At 36.6% G+C, this 22,877-nt stretch overlaps 1 protein-coding gene across 4 annotated transcripts in view; it reads left to right on the forward strand.

Moving 5' to 3' along the window:
- The window catches only part of SCAF4 (SR-related CTD associated factor 4), a 62,084-nt gene that overhangs the window by 25,637 nt on the left and 13,570 nt on the right, over window positions 1–22,877 (forward strand). Inside the window, exons 2-19 of one of the 4 annotated variants that reach the window (XM_050786055.1) lie at window positions 23–106; window positions 916–960; window positions 2,477–2,638; window positions 4,049–4,184; window positions 4,509–4,651; window positions 5,216–5,392; window positions 10,205–10,386; window positions 10,729–10,831; window positions 11,975–12,142; window positions 12,667–12,752; window positions 13,485–13,675; window positions 14,431–14,531; window positions 14,948–15,061; window positions 15,904–16,060; window positions 18,367–18,524; window positions 21,049–21,214; window positions 21,303–21,389; window positions 21,547–21,738. In XM_050786055.1, coding sequence (XP_050642012.1) covers window positions 23–106; window positions 916–960; window positions 2,477–2,638; window positions 4,049–4,184; window positions 4,509–4,651; window positions 5,216–5,392; window positions 10,205–10,386; window positions 10,729–10,831; window positions 11,975–12,142; window positions 12,667–12,752; window positions 13,485–13,675; window positions 14,431–14,531; window positions 14,948–15,061; window positions 15,904–16,060; window positions 18,367–18,524; window positions 21,049–21,214; window positions 21,303–21,389; window positions 21,547–21,738 — 2,452 coding nt within the window. The remainder of the gene's footprint in view (window positions 1–22; window positions 107–915; window positions 961–2,476; window positions 2,639–4,048; window positions 4,185–4,508; window positions 4,652–5,215; window positions 5,393–10,204; window positions 10,387–10,728; window positions 10,832–11,974; window positions 12,143–12,666; window positions 12,753–13,484; window positions 13,676–14,430; window positions 14,532–14,947; window positions 15,062–15,903; window positions 16,061–18,366; window positions 18,525–21,048; window positions 21,215–21,302; window positions 21,390–21,546; window positions 21,739–22,877) is intronic. The other 3 variants (XM_050786058.1, XM_050786057.1, XM_050786056.1) reach the window with 3 other exon arrangements.

Below are 22,877 nucleotides of genomic sequence, written 5' to 3' on the forward strand. Positions count from 1 at the left end.
TTTGTTTTTTTTGTCTTTTAAGCTCTTTTCGCTTATGGATATGAAACCTCCCATCTCTAGAGCCAAGATGATTCTCATCACTAAAGCTGCTATTAAAGCTATTAAGGTAATGACAAAATAAATCAATTTGAGAAATGTTTTTGAAATTTTGAAAATATTTTTTACTTTTAAACATGAGAAGTCAACTTGTGAATGAGTTCAGGCCTAAGTCAAAGAGCTCTAACCAGCCTTTGCTTAAGGTACATGATAAGCATACATTTGCATTGTAACGTATTGTTTCAAAGCAGTTTGGTTTTTGGCAGGGATAGGGGGACAGAGTCTCACTGTGTCGCCCAGGCTGGAATGCAATGGTGGGATCTCGGCTCACTGCAACTTCCCCCTCCCGGGTTCAAGTGATTCTCATGCCTGAGCCACCCAAGTAACTGGGATTACAGGTGTGCGCCACCATGCCCAGCCTCAAAGCAGTTTTTTTAAATTTTCACATATTCCTTATCATAAACCAACTATTTAGCTTCGTTTTTATTTAAAGAGAAAAAATTCAAGCTCCATGAAATGAAGTGTCTTACCCAATATCACACTTTAAAATGTGACTTGTTTTAGAAACTACATTGTTTAGCTCTAATCCATTGGTTTTGTCCCATAAGGTTGCCAAATATTCTGCTTCATGAAGGTTTTTTGTTTTAAAATTTAAGAAAAAGGACCTTCTGTTTGGGGAATTTTTGTAGTTTTCTGTTTTTAGTTTTTCTCTGATTTGTTTTTTAAGATTTTTAAAAATTTTTGATTATGTGTTTCTCATGGTTCATTCAGTATTGATAATATTTAAATTGTATAGATTTCAGAGTTTTAAGTATTTTCTAATTATAGGAAATGCAGAAATATGTAAACTGAACAGTAATTTTCTCTTAATTCTTTCAGCTTTATAAGCATGTAGTTCAAATAGTAGAAAAGTTCATCAAAAAGGTAACTCTCTCTCATTATTACCTCATTTTAGTTACAATATGATTTGTAATTGACTTCGTAAATTTTAACCTGGATGCTTGTTTCTAAAGCCACTTCATAAAAATGTAGTCACTAGAGGTTCTTTTTAATCACTAGAAGTTTATAAAAACAAATTTTTAGCAGTACCATTAATTGGTACTTCACTTACTGTGAACTTAGCACTCAGCTCACAGCAGTTTCTTATGTGTTGGTCATGACCCTTCCCTAAACCTGAAGTGCTTACTCTACCCCTTGCCCTGACTGCTATTGACGTTTAGGCGTTTAACTCAGCTTTGAGTATTTCAAATGAAATTACTTTGTAAAGTTTTCCCAGTTTTTCCCTTTTCCCATCAGAATAAAATTTTCAGTTCAGTTCTCTGTTGTTTTACAACTGTGTGATTAGCATACATCTGTCTCAGTAGAAAATAGAGAACAGAGACTTAGTTCTTAACCCCTGACCTCGAGCAATGACATGTACCTACTAATCAGTGTTTATAAAAATGTCTCTAATCCATGGCCCTTGTATACTGGCTTAGGTATAAAAGTTAAAGCTCCAACAGGCAAAAAAAAAAGGTTAGTAAACGCTTTGCATAGTAGTACATCAAAGTACAAATAAATAAAGTGGAAAAAATTACCTAGAGGCACTATCACCATATTACTGCAATAGTTATTAATACATTTGGATTTATTTTTTATTTATGTACATGTACATTTATAAAAGTAAAAATGGATATAATACTGGTTGTTAGCCTGCTTTTCCCACAGAGTTTATCATAAACATTTGCAAAATACTCCTCTCTGCAGTTGTTACCATGATGCACGCAGCCATTTTCTGAGTTGTTTGACCTAATTTTTTTTTTTTTTTTTTTTTTTTTTTTTTTTGCCATAAATTCCTAGATGTAGAATTGGTGGGTTAAATAAGACTTTGCTTTTATTGCTAAATTGTCTTCCATAAAGGGTTATACCTGTTTCCACTACCACCAGGAATATATATAGGTGTCTATTTCTCTGCTTTTCTCTGCTGTTGTCAGTTTGGTTAGCCAAAAACAACTTCTCCTTTTTAATTTTTATTTGGTACTGTACTTTAATAGAATTAAAATTGATACATTTAAAAATGTTTCGTTAATTTTGAAAGGTAAAAATTACCTTTTTGAGCAGGATGAATTGTAGAGATTATCATAATAGGTGAATTTGTATGGAACTGGCTTAAGGATTGGTAAAGTAATGTCGATTTTGGTACATTGGGTGTAGGGAAGCAGAGAAATCAAAGAAGAGTAAAACCTTGGGGGTCAATAGTATCAAGAGAATAATGGTAGTTCCTTATAGACATGGGCAGTTTGACAAGTTAGCCATTTGGAGAGCTGAAGCATTCAAGTAGTTTTTTAAAAAAAGCAACCTTTGGATGGATATAGAAAAGTTTCATAAGTGTGAAAATAATGGGTGTCAAAGATTGTGACTTTGCTTTTTCTGTACTGATTTTACATCTTTATCCTTGCAGTGTAAACCAGAATACAAGGTTCCAGGATTATATGTAATTGACTCAATTGTGCGACAGTCTCGTCATCAGTTTGGAACTGATAAAGATGTTTTTGGGCCAAGATTCTCTAAAAACATAACCGCCACATTCCAATATTTATATCTTTGTCCATCTGAAGATAAGGTATAGTTAATTTTTAAACTAAAGCTTGTATTCTTTTTAAAAAAATATTATTTTAAATGTATATTAGATATTTGGAGCCTACTGTATTTACTAGATAAGATTTTCGTATAGCGATGTCTGTGAGGTTGAAACAAAACACAGTTTTTTCTTCAGTAGTCATTTCATATTTATCTGTTTTCTTATGAGTTCTTCAGGATTATCAGTCATACTGTTGAAATATGACAGGAACAAAATTTATAGAATCAAAGAGTATAATAGTGGTTGCCAGGGACCAGGGGTAAGGGAAACATTAGGAGCTGCTAATCAGTGGTTTGACATTTCAGTTAAGCAAGATGAATAGGTTGTAGAGATCTATTGAACAACCTTGTACCTATAGTTAACAGTTCTGTATTGTACACTTAAAATGTGCTAAGTGAGTGGATCTCAGTTAAGTGTTCTTACCACAGTAAAGTAAAATTTTTAAAAAATAACACAAAAGGAACATCATCTTTAAAGAAGGTATCATTGGAAAGATGTTCTTGTGTAGTTGAGTGAGGAAGAAATTGTGCAGTAGAAAAAGACAGCTATCATCTGATTGTTGGTTATTCCAGAAAGAAAGGTCCAATAACTGATGTTCTTCCCCAACATATAGAGATGCTAATGCTTAAGTGGTATTCATTAGCAATCAGACTACAGTATTTAATTCCTTATATATACAGTTGACTTTACAACATACTATATAAAAGTAGAAAAACATTACAGATATAGTAGCTGACTATAAGTAGGTGGGGGAATTATACTAGTAAACATACTCAGAATAATGAAGAACAGAGACATTTACAATAAACAGCATATAAATTTGAGTGTCATAGATGCTGTTTTTATATTCTTGGAAGAATGCTGTTATGGGAAAAATACACCCAAAACCAAGATGATTCCTTAAGTAAAAATAAAAGTTGTGCCCGTGAATAACATCTTCTCTGGATCTCCTTCATATTTACTTGGCCACGTAATTTAAATTTTGATTACAGGCCAGTTTCTTAAATATTTTAGCTGTTATAATTACTCTCAAGAAATTCTCTTTCATTTACTTCTTTAAGATAGCTTTTTTTTTTTTTTTTGGTCAGTGATAGAGTTTCTTTGTAACCATAAGTAAAATAAAATGAAAATGTCAAATATTACATTTCTTTTTATTGTCTGGGTCTGTAGTCCCTCTCTGTTCCTTACTCTAGATGATACCACTGAAGAAAGACTAATTAGAGTAGTTTAACCAAGTTGTATTTCTGATTTTTTTTCACGTGTTTATGAAACACACATAGTATGGAAATATTAGCCTAGGGGGTTTTCCTCTTTTTTTTTTTTTTTTGTAAGAGCATAATAGGTTATTTATGCCAATATTTATTGTATATTTGTGTTCCCCATACATAACAGAGTAAAATAGTTCGTGTGCTGAACCTTTGGCAAAAAAATGGAGTGTTCAAAATTGAAATTATTCAGCCTCTTTTGGACATGGCAGCAGGAACTAGTAATGCAGCCCCAGTAGCAGAAAGTGTTACCAATAATGAAGGTATGGTCAAATGTATCTGTGAGCTCACACAATGGCATAATTTTTTGCACATGAAACAGTCAGAGTTTATCTGTATTGATGGAATTTTTCTATAAGAAGGAAACTTGAGTTTACATCTTGGAAGGTACGATTTTCTTTCCATAATTCCTATTTATAATAAAGGTCTACTTTTCTGGTAGTTGTTACAGTATAAACTCTAGTGCCACAATCTATATATTTTATACTGTGTTAAATTGGATAAAATGTTATTTTAGCGAAGAAGCTTAATTAGGAAAACTCGCAGATTAACTTGTTTTTAGGTCTTAATGCCCTTTTCTTTTTTAGGCTCACCTCCACCTCCAGTAAAAGTTTCTTCTGAACCTCCCGCACAAGCCACTCCAAACTCCGTCCCAACTGTACCACAGTTGCCCAGCTCTGATGCTTTTGCTGCTGTGGCTCAGCTGTTTCAGACAACTCAAGGCCAACAGGTAAACCGTCTACTCAAAGGTGAAATTGTTTGCAGGACTAGGTACTGTTGTCACTTCTTGTTTTCTGTTCTTCATTAATAAGCACATTCAAAGGAGAAAATACATCTGCTTTTCAACTAGAAAAGCCTTCAGAGTAATAGGGAAAACGTAGAAGTGATAAACAAGGGAACAACACACGACTTTAGAACTGCTAAGTGGCTCATGTTGCTCACAATTCTAGCATTTCTGATGGATTTCAAAATTATTTGTAATGGAGAGGATTTTTCCATTTTTCTAGAAAACTTATGTTTACCTTGTTCACAATTTAGTGTATTTTCTTTTCTCTTTGACCATCATCTTATATCATTGACATTGTCAGCATACATTTTTAACCTTAAGCAATGCCCATTGTATCTCTGTATATTCATTCACAACAAATTTAACCATTAGTAAAAGGATTTTTTCCCAATTTATTCTGTGCCTGTGCTACTTTGAATCACCTTTAAGACTTTTTTTTATTAAATTAACTTTTGATAGTATGATTATACTTTGTTCTGTGATTTATTGGTTTTCCCATTCTTTAAGCTTCAGCAGATCCTTCAGACTTTTCAACAGCCTCCAAAACCACAGTCTCCTGCCCTTGACAATGCTGTGATGGCTCAGGTTCAGGCTATCACAGCTCAGTTAAAGACAACTCCTACACAACCATCTGAACAAAAAGCTGCTTTCCCCCCACCTGAACAGAAAACTGCATTTGACAAGGTATATTTCTCTCACATAACCCACTCCACCATTTATATCACTCAACTTGAATTATGGAAGTTATCCCTTCTGTGGATTGTGCATTATGTTGTTTTGTAATTTGAGAGATTTTCCCCCTCAACATCAAAACATCGATTATTTTCCCTGGTTTTAAATGTGATATGTGCTCACTGCAAAAATTTCCAGGGTTTGAAGCTGAATTTGCTAGTGTAAAATGAAAAAAGTTAAAAAAAAAATTAGGGAGTAAAGGAAACAGAAAATTCTTCATTAACCCCAGTACTTGGGGATTACTGTGTAACATTTTGCCTTATATCTTTTCAGAATTAATTTCCTACAGATACATGCTTTTCTTTAATTGATTATAATACATACCCACTTGTTTTGGTGTTAATACTCTTATATCTTTTTTGTTGTTGTTAACGTTAATAGTGGATTTAGATCTACATTTTTACTGAATGCATGTAATACATAGTATTCCACTACACGAGCACATTACAGTTCAGCCATTCCACTACTAATAGACATTCAAATTGCTTTCAGTTTTTTGCTGTTAAAAACCCAGACAGCCAAGTGTGGTGACTCATGCCTATAGTCCCAACACTTTGGGAGGTCGAGAAGGGAGGATCTCATGAGCCCAGGAGTTTGAGACCAGCCTGGGCAACATAGTGAGACCCCGTCTGTGTTTATTTTTAATATATATGTGTGTGTATTAATAATGTATGGGTATTTTTAATATATAAAAATGTATACAATATATTATTTTTAATATGTGTGTGTGCGTGCATTTTAACTTTAGTTACCATATGTATAATATGAGGGTTTGGGAACCAGCTGGGCATGGTCGCATCTGTAGCCCTAGCCACTCAGGATGCTGAGGTGGGAGGATTGCTTGGCCCCAGGAATTCAAAGCTGCAGTAAGCCATGATTGTGCCACTAGCCTGGGCAACAGAATGAGATCCTGTCTCTAAAAAACAAGCAGCAACAAAAAAGAGGATTTGAGTTAGGTCAGTGTCTTTCAGCTGCTCTATTGGGCCTGTGGTTTCTTAGGCATCTTTAAGAAGTTGCCACTAAGGATATGGATATGCTGAACAGCTTAGAGCTTCTCATTGAAATTTAACCCTAACAGCTTCACTCTTGTCTGTTTTATTTGGTTTATGACTTTGTAAAACATCATTTGACATTTCAGTTTTCACTGCAAAAAAGCTCAAAAGTTTGAAAATCAGGACCGATGCCTTTGGTTTCATCATCTTTAAAATTTCTGATTCTGGCCGGGCGCGGTGGCTCAAGCCTGTAATCCCAGCACTTTGGGAGGCCGAGACGGGCAGATCACGAGGTCAGGAGATCGAGACCATCCTGGCTAACACGGTGAAACCCCGTCTCTATTAAGAAATACAAAAAACTAGCCGGGCGAGGTGGCGGGCGCCTGTAGTCCCAGCTACTCAGGAGGCTGAGGCCGGAGAATGGCGTGAACCCGGGAGGCGGAGCTTGCAGTGAGCTGAGATCCGGCCACTGCACTCCAGCCTGGGCGACAGAGCGAGACTCCGTCTCAAAAAAAAAAAAAAAAAAAATTCTGATTCTTTCCAACATCCTAACTATAAAAACAGAAGGACTTTATTGCCAATAGTCTAAATTAAAAATGTGCGTAGTAAATAACAGTTTTCATTATATCTTAGTGATTTATGAGTGATGACTGATTAAACAAAAGTTGGATAAATTTTTTTGAGTAAAAAATATATACGTGTATGAAAAAAAAACCAGGTAATACAGAAAGTTATAAAATAAGGGAAGAATTCCACACTGTAGATTTGAACAGATTTGTTTGTGTATATTCTTGCATACCTGTTTGCATGCGCATATGAACATAAATTCATATATTTGGTTTTATTAGTTTTTTGTTTTATGTTATGATTAGGAAAACTCATTTGTATTAAAAAAGAATTCTGTATTCTAGTAAGGTTTTTTTTTTATGATTGTCTGTTTAGTCCCTCTGGAATCTGTTTTAGAATATGGTTCAAGATAGTTAAACCTTTATATTTTTGAAAATAGCCAGTTCTCCCTCACTACTTTTTTATACACTAAATTCCCATATGTTTCTGTGTCTTACCTCTGGACACTGTTCTGTCCCACTAATATATTTGTTTATTTCTGCATCATCATTATTCTTGTAACAGACTGTCTTTCATTTCCTGGTGTCCCATCTCTCCCCCTCCCACTTAACTGTTTTTCAAACTCTCCCTCATACTTTTTCCAACTTTATTCATTTATCATGAAGTGTATTAGTCAGGAGTTCCAGGGAAACAAAACCAGTAATTGTATCTACATCTGCATCTATCTAGATTGTTGAATGAAAGATAGGTTTGCCTTACGAAACTGGCTCACGCAATTGTAGGGGCTAGCAATTTTGAAATTTGTAGGGCAGGTCTGCAGGCTGGAAATTCAGGAAGCGTTAACATTGTAGGCCTGAGTCTGAATTTGCAGGATAGCAGACTAAAAACTCAGGGCAGGGTTTCTCTGTTGCACTGTTGAGGATAATTCCTTCTACCTCAGTTCTTATTTTTAATGCCTTCAACTGATTGATTGAGGCCCACTCATTATCAAGAGTAGTCTGCTTTACTCAGAGTCTACTGATTTAAATGTTACTCTCATCTAAAAAACACCTTCACAGCAACATCTAGGTTAGTGTTGGACGATACACTGAGCACTACATAACTTAGGTTGACACAAAATTAACCATCCCAGCATACTTTTCCAGATAAACTGGAAAACTATACATTTCTATGTCGGTGTATAGAATTCCTTTGAATTTATAGGTAAATTTAGGAAAAGCCATGATAGTGAGCATCTTTCTCTTATTGATGTGAATTCTAATTGCTCTAGTATTTAACCTTAAGTTGATTGGCCCGTAAGTTTAGAAAAAGGAATTCTGTGCTTTTCCTTTGACATAAAAGGTCTATTTCAGGCTTCTCACTGGAAATAATTTGTCTGTTTCAGCTGCTTTATAGATCTTCAGTTTCCTAAAAAGCAACTAAAATTTCTTTTTGGATAGACCCCATTTAAATTTTTTAATTGCTTCAACTATTTTTTTCAAAGCAGTATTCTTCAAACTTTAAAGAACATATTAGTATGTAATAAACTGTGAAGATCATAGGTTTTGTTTTTTGTAGGCAACTTTGACCAGATTTTAATTTTGGCTCCAATTACTTAAAGACTATCCTGTTGTTGAATTCATGTTTAGTGTTCAGTAGTATAAAATAAAGATGGTAGTAAAAATATTTTATTGTTGCCATGAGGGTTAAATAAAAATGTGTGTAAAACAGCAAGGTACCTGGGCTATGATGGTTCCTGTTCAGAAAATACTAACTTGCTCATTTGTAAGAACTTTACTCACTTGGCCTAGAACTACAAAGAAAGAAACATAAGTTAGCTCTATCCCAAAACACTCTTTACACTTAGTTTAGTCCTATATACTGTGTTGTCTAAGGACGGAACTTTCATTACTGATTCAGAAATCTGTTGTTCAATAAAGCAAAACCAGAATCTCTAGGCAGAACTATTTTTTCTTTTTCTTCTCTTTTTTTTCCCCCCACCCGGATGGAGTCTTGTTCTGTCACTCTGGCTGGAGTGCAGTGGTGCAATCTCGGCTCACTGCAAGCTCCGCCTCCCGGGTTCATGCCATTCTCCTGCCTCAGCCTCCCGAGTAGCTGGGACTACAGGCGTCCACCACCTCGCCTAGCTAATTTTTTTATTTTTATTTTTAGTAGAGACGGGGTTTCACCGTGTTAGCCAGGATGGTCTCGATCTCCTGACCTCATGATCCGCCCGCCTCGGCCTCCCAAAGTGCTGGGATTACAGGCATGAGCCACCGCGCCCGGCCAGACAGAACTATTAGAGAATGACACAAGTTTAGGAATTTAAGGAGCACAACTTGAAAGGAAAGATTGCTTATTGAAAGCCAGAGACTGAGGGCTCTCAAGTCAAAAGGACTAGTGTCTGCATCCTGATTCTACCATTCACTGACTGTACAATCTTAATCATGTTTCTTAATCACCTGAGCCTTTGTTTTCTTGTTGTAAAAAAGAAGAAACTATCTAAATTGCAGTGTTCTTGTGATGATGAAGTCTATATGATCTGATACACATTAGTAGGGATTTAATGCATTACCTTTTTTTCTGAATAAATCTTACTTAAAATTGTTCTTCTAGATATGTGATCTCATTAAGTCTCCTGAATTTTTTTTTAAATGAAAGTTTCTGGTAAGCTGTGAAGTTATGATAAAGAAGCAAATGAACCTTTCAGTGATCTGCTAGTGACTTTTTTATGTCCTTGCCGTTTTTTTGTTTCTTTATATTAGTATATTTTTGAGGAAGCAGTATATGGACACTTTTCTATATGCATTTATGGTGATTGGATAAGACAGTCTTTTTGTACATTTTATATTGACTGAAAATGTATACCCATTTTCATGTGCACGAAGTTCCAAACATTTTTAGTCTAGGGAAATGAGTATTTTAGAAAAACATGTATGCTGGTAAATTACTTGTGAAATACACCAATAGAAAATAGAAAGAAAGCACTGTACTTACAATTGAGGAAGGAAAACAGAATGAAAACATTGTGTGTTTTCCAAACTGGCATCTGTGTAAAAATTGTTTATATCTACAAACCAAGGTCCTTAGGGGCATGAGGGAAAATAAGATTGTGCTTGACAATGTGGGTTTCTAGATGGTGGTAAACATCCTTTGTTTTCATAAAGTTTTTTGTGCAATGAATCAGTCTAAATTTTAAAATGAAATATTGACATAATTATTCCAGAAGTTGCTTGATAGATTTGACTATGATGATGAGCCAGAAGCTGTGGAAGAATCAAAGAAAGAGGATACCACTGCCGTTGCCACAACAGTACCTGCTGCTGCTGTGCCCCCTGCACCTACCGCCACTGTGCCTGCTGCTGCTGCACCCGCTGCTGCCTCTCCTCCTCCTCCACAGGCACCATTGTTAGTTTTTTTTTTATTCCTCAGCAGATAGAAAATTGGTAATAGTTGTAAGGCATAATCTAAGGAACATTTAGCAATGAAAACAATTTTCAGTGAAGTTGTTTTGTAAAATTTGTGGTATTTTCTCTTGAATGAGGAAGGGATCCTCTAAGATTTAAAACAAAAAATGGCTTTTATGTTGGGAATAATACTGAGTTTATAAATTAAATGTAATATATAGGTAAATATGTGGTTCAGTAAAATGTTGATTAATGACTCATGAACAACACTGTTTCTGTAGTTTAAGTGTGGCTGAGAAGCTTGTGCTTCTGAATGTGTAAAAGATTATCCACCTTTTTTTAGTGGCTTTCCTGGAGATGGCATGCAGCAGCCAGCATACACACAAAATATGGATCAGTTTCAGCCACGAATGATGGGAATACAACAGGATCCAATGCACCATCAGGTACAAGCATTTTTCTTGCAGTTGAAAGAAAGATCTATTCATTATAGAGTATATGGTTTACATTCCACAGAGCACTATGCAGCTATGTGATGGGCTGAGTCGTACTATAGCTCTGATAAAAGCTGTTGAACACATAACTGTTTTGAGTTGCTTTTTTTCTGTAATTAAAACGAGGATGCCAAAATCACATGCTCACATTTTAATAATAGGCATTTTAGTTAAAATAATTTAGAGATTACAGTTATATTTGAAGAAACCGACCTGTTTAGTTAGACAGCTTTTTCCCTTGGAAGGGCCTTTCTTCTGTAGTTTGTGTGGTTAGATACTTTAGAGAGCTCTGAGCTCTGAACATTCAGGAATATAGTTTGAAATCCGCAATAAAAGGAGCATACATAATACACTGGAGAGTTGCAGGAAGTTAGTAGAGATAAATTTGTTCCAGTAAATTTGTTCCAGTAAATTCTCTCATTGAGTGTTCTCTTAAATTTGGCTCTGTATCTAAATTATGGGGATGGGGTGGGAAGCATTTTTGTTATTTCAAGTGTTTAACCATTACTGAAAGTTCATAAATAATTTAGAAAGAATACTTAAAGCATTATATTTATAGTTTTATTTGTATTTAAATTGACATGCAGAAATATGTCAGACTGTAGTTTACTTTCATTATTATTATGATACTTTATTTGAAACTCTAAAAGTTGGGTATGTTAGTTGAAATTCCCCCTTGGTAAATTTTTTTAAAGTAATCCTAGGAGTCATTGCTTCTAGAAAGCCAGTTTTCCTCCCAAAAGGCTTAATTGTCGTTAAAGCTGAAAAAAGACCATTTGCAATAGAGTACTTCTGACTTGAAGTTCAGTTTATCACATTGCTTCCTTATGTAAATGAAGGTATTTCTTTAAATATTTAAAACTAAACCTGTGTGTTCATAATTTTAAAAAGAGTTACAGGATTTTTAACCTATATACTTGGTATGTAACAATCCTTGCATGAAAATTGTACATAGGGAAATCGTTAAACAATGTTGAATGTCATTGTAACTTTTCCTTGATCAAAGTTTATTGAAGATATTTTAGTTTTATATAATAAAGGTTTTCCAAATTTTTTTGATAGCTATTACTCATACACTTTCTTTAAAAATGAAAGGTTCCACTTCCTCCTAATGGACAAATGCCAGGATTTGGACTTCTTCCTACACCTCCATTTCCTCCCATGGCTCAGCCTGTGATTCCTCCAACTCCACCAGTGCAGCAGCCTTTCCAAGCTTCTTTTCAGGCACAGAATGAACCACTTACACAGAAGCCACATCAGCAGGTAAAATTTTATTCTCAGATAGTTGCATCTTTTTTTGTTGCCTTGACTTATATGCAGATTTCTCCTTATTTGCTTGCTGTCTTCATTTTTGAATATGAAGAAAGACCTGGGTACATATTAAACCCTCCCAGTGCTCCAAGTTTTTCATCTGGAAAGTGAACTTCTAATATTACCAACTTCCATAGGATTCTGTGAGGTTTGATATAGAGTGTTGAAGGCTTAACTAGTGCCTACTTCACTGCATTAGATGATGGTTTATTAAAATGGTATGTAATTTAAGCAAAATAACTTTACCAGAAGTAGAGAAATACTTCTTTTAATCTTTTAAACAGTATAAAAGTGGTTTTTGGGTTTTTTTTTTCCTAGTGATGGCCAGTTGTTGTTAAATTAGTAATTTGGTCCCAGGCAACCAAAAGAGAATTGCTTAAGGGCAGGACATTTTTAATGTAGCTTTTGTTAGATTTTGTCCTCTTGCCTTAATACTTTTTAAATTTCTCATTTTATCATGGTTTTTGTTTTTTAAGGAAATGGAAGTAGAACAACCTTGTATTCAAGACGTTAAGCGACATATGTCTGATAACAGAAAGTCAAGATCTAGGTCAGCATCCAGGTAATTTATAGAAAATGTTTTTTCCAACCCTGTGTGTCTTAGGGGACACAAATTAAAATTAGATTGGGTTATTTTCAGATATTCAGAGTGTTAGTAAAATAACAGTTGGTATATTTGTATTTGTATATGTGTGTAGAAGGGGACAGGTGAAGTATTGATTTTAAAAAAAAAATCTACATCATTTGTCTTACATTTTTTTCCCTGTATTTGAGTTGCTCAGATGTAATGGAACTTTGAAAATACAATTCTATACCATAGGTATAGAGTATGTGGTATTAGAAGAACTGTATTTTCAAAATTCCATTACAACTTCATCAGCCAGCAAAAGTGGAAATATCACAGTAATGATGTAATTAGATAATGTTTTTAATTGCTGCAGAAAAGACTTTACTGAGAAGATAGATAACAGTAGTAGCAGTATATCTCAACCATGAAAATTAGCTACTTAAATTATAAGGATGTAATTTTGTATAGTACCGGAGGCACTGAAGATGACAGATACTTTTATTATATAAGCTGTCAACATTGTTTCTTTTATTTAAATAATGCGCATGATTTCTAATTTGGGACATACTAAAATCTGTAAAATGAATTCTCGGCTATTGCATTCTTACGTATCCAAACATTAAATTACCTAGTTGTATTTTTTTTTTTTTTTTTAATTAGTATGTGCTTATATTTTCTGGGTTTTGTCTATGTGCTATGTGTTCTCTCTTCTCTTGAAAACATTAGGTCACCAAAAAGGAGGCGATCTAGATCTGGTTCTAGATCTCGAAGGTCTCGTCATCGACGTTCTCGATCTCGGTCCAGGGATAGACGCCGACATTCTCCTCGATCTCGATCCCAAGAAAGACGGGATCGAGAAAAAGAGAGAGAACGTCGACAAAAAGGCCTCCCTCAAGTGAAACCAGAAACTGCAAGTGGTAACTCAACCTTTATATTCAAACTTCATGTACTGTTTTTTCATGTCTTAGGTTTAAAGTGTTTATAACTGTTAGCAAAGCTATAAAAGAAATGTTACCACTGTGTTTTTATTTGAAATACTGCTTTATTGTGCCTTGTTTATGCATTGATGTATCCCTTAGATTTGCTTTTGTACCTTAAACCAGCTATAAAGCAGCAGTAAGGAGTGAACCAAAAATTTACAGAATATATTCACTTGCATTATTTTCTGAATCTCATCAGATGTCTTCAGAATACATTTAGTAAGGTGTACTAGGCATGTATTTGATATAAATTAGTAACTATTAAGATGACTAAGATTTTAATTTATAAAACGACTAGGGCATATGTAATATTTCTGATTCCATAAGGCTTATCACCTAGGACACAACATAAAAGAAAAACCATGAACACTTACGAGTGGAGAAAGGACAGTTACATGTAACAAAGCACGTAGCTAGTTGGTAATCAAGAGAGTTGATGAAATCGTTAGATCCATCTGCAAAAAAGCCAGTTTTTTCCAGCTTTTATGTATACCTTTCACTATCCCAGTTCTCTTTCTGGAAGTACAATTGCAGATTTCTAGAATTTTTTAAATGTATGTGAGATTTACTATTTAAACTTGTGGTGGTGTAATATAGTTCATGAATATTTTGTGTAATGATTTTTTTATGTAAGCTACAGTGCTACTCATTATCAAATGTGAATCTCTTTATGATTGTAATTTTATTTTAAGTTTGCAGTACTACCCTCTGGGTGGGACAGCTGGACAAAAGAACTACTCAGCAGGATGTTGCCAGTCTCTTGGAAGAGTTTGGTCCAATTGAATCAATTAATGTGAGTGTTTATTCAGTTATTTAAGTATGATGGACAGGTGTGATTAGTGTCATTTTATGAAATGAAGGACTTGAGACCAAAGTTATAATTTGCTCAGGTTTATAGATGTGACTAGAGTTTAGGTGCTCTTGAGTCCACGTTTAGAACTCTGTATTTAACATTTCTTAGAATTCTTTGTATTTAACATTTCTTGGATAATTAAGTTTAATTTCAAACATTTCTAGGTAAGTCTTTATTTAACAAAGCTTAGAGGACTCAGTTGAGACCCAGCTTGAATTGCCAACTTAGAAATGAATTTAACCTTACATAATAGAACATGGGGTGAGGGATGGGATTGTTGGAACTGCTTACTTAGTTTTGTATCTTACTGCTTTTCAATTTTGTTATCTTTATAATATTAAAATGTTTTGGAGCAGATGATTCCTCCCAGGGGTTGTGCCTATATTGTTATGGTTCATAGGCAAGATGCGTATCGTGCCCTGCAGAAACTGAGCCGAGGAAACTATAAAGTGAACCAGAAATCCATAAAGGTACAGTCTTGTATGTTATAATTCATCTTTTAAAAATAGGCAGAGGCAGAAGGGGGAAAATATGTGGCCTATAAAAACTAATTTGGGTTTTAGAAATTATTTTCAACACTGAGGCATTTCATGTGCATCTCTTTCTTTTTTTTTTGCTTAGAATATCTCCTAAAGGACTCCAGTGTTTTAACATAAAATTGTAAATGTTACATGCATGATAGAATTTGTTTTTTCCTAAATGTAGATGGGTTCATCAAAGTAAATTAGTGCTTTAAATATAATGTCCTTTAGCAATATGTTTTGTCATGTTCAAAAAAAATTGGATACTGTATTTTTAAAGTTTACCATATTAACCAAAGGTGGAGAAAAACATATAGGTACATGGGTATTTTTCCCCTAAGGAGCTAAAGTCAGTGTTTCCTCAGTGTCTTAACACCCCGTTCTACCACTGGATTGCACTGCAAAAAGATTTTGTCTGATGTTAAGTAATTACAAGGCACCCCTAGACTTAGAAAAGTAGTCCCCAGTATACTACTAGGCTATTCAGGGAACTTCAGGCTTTCCCTGATAAACTTTTTCCTTTTCTCTTAGTTTTATGTTGGCTGGTTTGGGTGAGAGTTGGTAAGGAAAATATGCCAGTGAAATTTCCATCCTAGGACAAAATGAGAATTAAAGGGTAACCAGTTCTGTAGTGAGAATAAGGCTTTGAATGAGATCCAAGCCTAGCTGGTCCAGATTGCTCTCTTGCTGCCCAAGTCGGAATGGATAGAATGATAGAGAATAGTACTCTCAAGACTTATGATCTTGTTTTTCTTTCTTTTCTTTTTATATTTTCACTAATGGTGAAATAGATTGCCTGGGCCTTAAACAAAGGAATAAAGGCAGATTATAAGCAGTATTGGGATGTAGAACTTGGTGTTACTTATATTCCATGGGACAAAGTCAAGCCTGAGGAACTGGAGAGTTTTTGTGAAGGAGGAATGTTGGACAGTGACACACTTAACCCAGGTAAAGCAGTATTTAATTTCTCTTACAGTTCACTTATTTGCTTGGTAGTACATATGACAAATTAAATGTCCTGTTCCTTGCATTAGGACGTGATTTTTGAGATTTTTTAGTATCCCTTCTGTGTCAGTATTTCCATTATAAACAGGGTTAAATAGTGAATGAGACAAAAGAGATGCAAACACAAGTGAAATACTTATTGATTATGGAGTTTATGAATTACAGAATTAAGTAGAACTTTTCCTGTGAAACTTAACAGATCATATAGGTCTTCACTGAGCATCTTTGGTACTACGTATTATTTATTTTTTTGAGATGGAGTCTCACTCTGTTGCCTAGGCTGGAGTGTAGTGACGCCATTTTGGCTCACTGCAACCTCTGCCTCCCAGGTTCAAGCCACTCTCCTCCTTCAGTCTCCCGAGTAGCTGGGACTACAGGTGTGTGCCACTTTGCCCGGCTAATTTTTGCATTTTCAATAGAGACAAGGTTTCACCATGTTGGCCAGGCTGGTCTCGAACTCCTGACCTCAAAAGATCTGCCCACCTCGACCTCCCTCTGGCATTACAGGCGTGAGCCACTGCACCCAGCTTGGTATTGTGTTTTAATCCAGTGCTTCATAATAAGTACCTTGGAAAGTTTTAGATGTCCAGAGAAGCAATCTAAAGTAAACGTGTAAGACAAGGAGTTGCAGTTATTTGTAGGCACAAATATTTAAAATGCCAGATTGACAGTGAAATTGCAGTGGGGAAAATCGCAGAATGCATGGGCATGACCTGGAGATTGCTAGACAGAGGAACAAGGAGGAGAATAGGATGGCATGGCAACACAGAATGTTTTTTTGTTGTTGTTGTGTTTTGAAATGGAGTCTCACTCTTGTCACCCAGGCTGGAGTGCAGTGGCATGATCTTGGCTCATTACAGCCTCTTCCGGGTTCCAGGGGTTCTCCTGCCTCAGCCTCCCAAGTAGCTGGGACTACAGGCATGTACCACTGTGCCCTGCTAATTTTTTTGGGTTTTTTTTTAGTAGAGACGGGGTTTCACCATGTTGGCCAGGCTGGTCTCGAACTCCTGACCTCAGGTGATCTGCCTACTGCCTCAGCCTCCCAAAGTGCTGGGATTACAGGCGTGAGCCACCATGCTTGTCCTCACCGCCCTCAGAAAGAACATTTAAAGGAAGCTTCAAGGCCAGGCACAGTGGCTCATGCCTGTAATCCCAGCTCTTTGGGAGACTGAGGTGGGCAGGTCACTTGAGGTCAGGAGTTCAAGACCAGCCTGGCCAACATGGTAAAACCTCATCTTTACTAAAAGTACAAAAAAAAAAAAATAGCTGGATGTGGTGGCGGGTGTCTGTAATCCCAACTACTTGGGACACTGAGGCTGGAGAATTGCTGGAACCCAGGAGATAGAAGTTGCAGTGAGTTGAGATTGCGCCACTGCACTCCATCCTGGGAGACAGAGCAAGACTCCGTCTCAAAAAATAAAAATAAAGGAAGCTTCAAGCAGGAGTGATGGTTTGAGAACCAAAAAGAGCTGAAACAATGCTGTGCTATTCCAACATCCCACTCCCTCCCTCTATTAATGCACAAAGCCTTCATCTAAGGATAGAGCTAGATTTGTGTTAAGGCAATCAGGTGTTGAGGGCCTACTATGTGCCAGACATCTGGCAGGCTCTGGAAAATGGTAAAAAGAAGATGGTGTAATCTTGGAGCTCATGGTCCAGTGGAGAATGTATTGAAAAGGTCAAGAATATAGGAGAATCTCTGATGGAGCCAGAGGCTCAGAGGACAGAGCAGAAAGATGGTTTTGTTTTCACTTGACTAGAAGATACGTGGAAATAGGTGGAAGGTGTAAGTTATTCTTTAATACTAGTGAAAATTTGTTCAGGAAATACTGGGTGTTTCATGATCCTTTATTTTTAATACATTCCTGTGGTTAAGAACATGGACTCTAGAACCAAATGTGTCTGAGTTGAATCCATCCCTGCCATTTACCAAGAATGTGATCTTGGGCAAGCTGTCTTTGCTTTTCTCATTTGTAAAATGGGAATAATAATAGTATCTACTTGTAAATGGTTGTGAGAACTACATAAGCTAGTATAAATAGAGTGCTTCTGACAGTGCCTGGCACACAGTGTGCATTCTTTTACATGTTTCTATTGTTGTTAATTTAAATAATTACTATTTCTAAAATTAGCATAGGAATTTCTTTAATAACTGTGCTAGGTTTTTATAATCAACATTTTTTATTTCTAGATTTAAAGTTACAAACTGAAAATGGTAAACTCTTGTTAAACTTCTTTCACTCTCACAGATTGGAAAGGAATTCCTAAGAAGCCTGAAAATGAAGTTGCTCAAAATGGAGGTGCTGAAACCTCACACACAGAACCAGTATCACCCATACCTAAACCGTTACCTGTGCCTGTCCCTCCTATTCCTGTTCCTGCACCTATAACAGTGCCCCCTCCACAGGTGAGGATATTGGGACATGACTTAAACTTGAAGTGCCTGAAAGGTCCCTTTGTAGATATATGTCTGAATTCAGAGTAAAAAACATGACTACATATATGTGCATATTAATTTTTCATGTTTTGTCAGATTTAAAGTTTATATTCTTTTCATAATTTTTGTTTTTGTTTTTGGAGACAGAGTCTCTCTCTGTTCCCCAAGCTGGAGTGTGGTGGCACGATCTCAGCTCACTGCAACCTTTGCCTCCCAGGTTCAAGCCGACCCTCTTGCCTCAGCCACCTGAGTAACTGAGATTACAGGCGTGTGCCACCACACCCGGCTAATTTTTGTATTTTTAGTAGAGGCGGGGCTTCACCATGCTGGCCAGGCTGGTATCAAACTCCTCACCTCAAGTGATATGCCTGCCTTGGCCTCCCAAAGTGCTGGGATTACAGGCGTGAGCCACAGTGCCTGGCCCATAAATGTTTATACAACCAAAGTAAATGTATATTGTCTTACATCTATCCATCCAGATTATTCAGTATCAAGTTTCATAGGTTCTGCTTACTTTTTTTCTGAGTCTTCATTCTTCAGGGACGTTATGTTCTGAAGAAACTTGGATATGTACCCAATAAGTTGCTGCTTTGGGGGAAAGGAATTTTCCTAATTTTCACCTTGGGTGCTATTATTATGAAATTTTCAAATGGATTGAAAACTTTATAATAAATTAAATGCCATTTTTAACATGAAGATATGTTCTTACTCTAAAATATTTGCTGTCTACTCAACCAACCTGTTACTTGAAAAGAATACTAGATCTGGTAAAACTGGGTTTAATTCTCAACTCCATTGTTTATATTCAGCAGTATGGTATTTAGCATGTAACCTAACCTCGTAAGGTTCAGTTTCCTGTTTGTAAATGTGCAAATTCCCTTTCCTGGCCTTGGCATTCCTCATATGTTAAGAGTTGTTTTGAGGGTTAAATGAGATAATATGTGTTAAGTACTCAGTATGTTTTTTGTCACGTCATAAGAGCTGAAAAATGAAAAACCCTTTGAAAATTATAAGAACTTGACCCATAGTTCTATGTGTGATCTACTAGATTTTTCTTGTCTTCCTTCCTCAGTTTCTCACATTAAATCTGAATCAGATAAATCTGAGCTATCACAAAAATCTGAATTGTGTCTTCATTTTCTCAATGTGAGGGGAAAACTGTGTGCTTTGCTACATTCTTAGCTGTGATTTAAATGGACTCCCCTAGTTGGTAAACCCTTCAGTTGACCTTCTGGATATGCCCTTCCAGTGCAGGTTCTAAACAAAATTCAATGTGTGTCAGCACTCATTTACAGAAACCTGCCTACTCTGTTAAATAGCAGTCCCCAACCTTTCCGGCACTAGGGACTGGTTTCTTAGAAGGCAGTTTTTCCATGGACTGGGGTGGAGGATGGTTTCAGGATGAAGCTGCTCCACCTCAGATCATGAGGCATTAGATTCTCATAAGAAGTGCCCAAGCTAGATCCCTCACATGTGCATTTCACGATAGGGTCCATGCTCCTATGACAATCTCATGCTACCACTGATCTGACAGGAGGCAGAGCTCAGGCGGTGGAACTTGCTTGCCCACTGCTGTGTGGCCCATTTCCTAACAGGCCATAGACTGATACCCTGGCTAGGGGTTGTTAAAATTTATCTTTAAAAAAAAAAAAAAAAGCTAACATTTGTTGGGTATTTAAGTGCCAGGCACCAGCACTTAGTATGTATTAACTCATTTAATCTGCATAATTGTATGTGGTTGGCACTTTCCCATTTTAGAGAGTTTAAATAGCTTGCTCAAGGTCACACAGCTACTAAAGTGGGTGGGAGAAGCAGACAATTTGGCTCCAGGACCTGTGATCTTAGCCATTGTGTAAATTGCCAAGTAGCCTGTCTTAAAGCTGTATTGCTGAGAGTACCATGGAACATTTTAAAATGTATTACATGATGTCAGAACACTGATGAAATATAGTGTGAATTTGCTGTCATAAAGTAGAGAGCACGACTTTGATTTCTTTCTTTCTTTCTTTCTTTTTTTTTTGAGATGGAGTCACGCTCTGTCGCCCAGGCTGGAGTGCAGTGGCTCAATCTCGGCTCACTGTAACCTCCACCTCCCGGGTTCAGGCGATTCTCCTGCCTCAGCCTTCGGAGTAGCTGGGATTACAGGCACTTGCCACCACACCCAGCTAGCTAATTCTTATATTTTTAGTATAGACAGGGTTTCACCATGTTGGCCAGGCTGGTCTTGAACTCTTGACCTTAGGTGATCCACCTGCCTTGGATTCCCAAAGTGCTGGGATTACAGGTGTGAGCCATCGCACCTGGCCCACAGCTTTGATTTCGATCAGTTGGTACGAATAGAAGTTACCACCTGTAATTTAATGAATTTACTGGTCTAATAAGCACAAATTAAGAAACATCTATTTTTTTCACCAGTATGCTCTTTTACCTGTGCTTACTATATGGACAGGAGGGTGTCTGGATAGGTGGTTTATTCTTCTGTCTTTCTTTCTAGGTCCCACCACATCAACCAGGACCACCTGTAGTTGGTGCTCTCCAGCCACCTGCTTTCACGCCACCTCTGGGAATTCCACCTCCAGGCTTCGGTCCTGGTGTTCCTCCTCCCCCTCCTCCTCCACCATTTTTGCGCCCAGGATTTAACCCAATGCATTTACCACCAGGTACACTAAATTGTCTGTGAACATACTTACTTTAGAGCCTGCGATGAAGTGATAACAGCATAAGTTGACATTATTTTTCTTATTCTAGGTTTTCTTCCTCCTGGACCCCCACCTCCTATAACTCCACCAGTATCCATTCCTCCTCCTCACACTCCACCAATAAGCATCCCAAACTGTAAGCATGTTTTTTTCTTTGTGTTTGCTTATCCTCTTGGAGCTGGGTGTAGGAGGGAGAGTGAACCGGTAATAGGGTCTATAGTATGGCAGAAGAATGTTGACCGGGAGATAATTAATTATTCAGCTTCACATGTTGATATAATTATATTCCTTAGCTACTATCGCTGGTATAAATGAAGACACTACAAAAGACTTATCTATTGGAAATCCCATTCCAACAGTGGTGTCTGGGGCTAGAGGAAACGCCGAGTCTGGTGACAGTGTGAAAATGTATGGCTCTGCTGTGCCACCTGCTGCACCCACGAATCTGCCCACCCCTCCTGTAACCCAGCCTGTTTCACTTCTTGGTAAGTTATTTTTTTTTATCATTAGTTTTCCTTGCCCCACCCCCCCTCACCCCCCACCCACCCCAAGTTAGGTTTTTTAAAAAACAATGTTAATTTTGGTAAAATTATCTCCAAGACTGGCTTTTTTGGTTGTTTTTTTGTTTGTTTGTTTTTGAGGAAGATCTTCCTCTTAAATTCAAATACGTGTACTTGATCTTTACCAAGAGATACTCTCAAAGACAAAATCATGTTTGTCTGTCTTGAATAAAAGTTTGGATCTTCACATCCTTATTTGGTATAGAAAAATGATTAATCTCTGTGCAAAGGAATTGGTACAGAGTTCGTAATTAACTTAACCTTAGTCTATTCCCAGCTTTTAAAGAGGTATTTCTTTAACAGCATAGGTTTTTCTCTGTCTGGACCAATTATTATCCATCTGAAACCCCAGGACTTGGGTAGCATTCTTTGTGGGCTAGCAAAGAAATCGTTTTTGATACATTCCAATAAAATGGCTTTGTTTTCTGAGTAACAGTTGCACAGCCTGAGGTACCACTTTCCCACTCACTCAGTTTACTTGGCTGGAGTTTATCTGTTGTACTTTTTACCCACAACTTCAATACTGTGATCAAGGCCAATGTAACTTAGATCTTTTACACCTTTAAGAGGGCTTACTCTTGCCTGCTTAAGTTATGAATAAATATGTCACATGCTTGTTATAGTAGACCATCTTTTAAATGAACAAATTGTTACATTTGAAGTGGTATTGCCAAATATAATGAACACTTGAATCCCCTAATTGGAAGTTAATATCTTGAGAGTATTACAGTGTTCTAGTCCTGTGAGCCCATAGTATTTTTCAAAGGTAAATGCATATGCCTGTTTACTTTCATCATCTGAGTTGTTTCAGGAAAGAACCCATTGATTATTTCTGAGATGTAGGACTGTGAGACATTGGTTTGTAATGGAGGACTTTTACTTTTCACCTATGCTATTCGGTACTGTTGGAATTTTTTATTTTTTGCATGTATTACATTTATAATAAAAAATAATTTGCTTTTAAATGGTATACTGTATTCTGCCCTCCCCTAGCCTAAGGTTAGGCTGATAATAGCCTTGATTTTATTTCCCTTAGTACACGGATTGGGTAATGGTAAAAGAGG

Source organism: Macaca thibetana, chromosome 3 (assembly GCF_024542745.1).
Source record: "Macaca thibetana thibetana isolate TM-01 chromosome 3, ASM2454274v1, whole genome shotgun sequence".
In the NCBI taxonomy this organism is placed as follows: Eukaryota; Metazoa; Chordata; class Mammalia; order Primates; family Cercopithecidae; genus Macaca; species Macaca thibetana.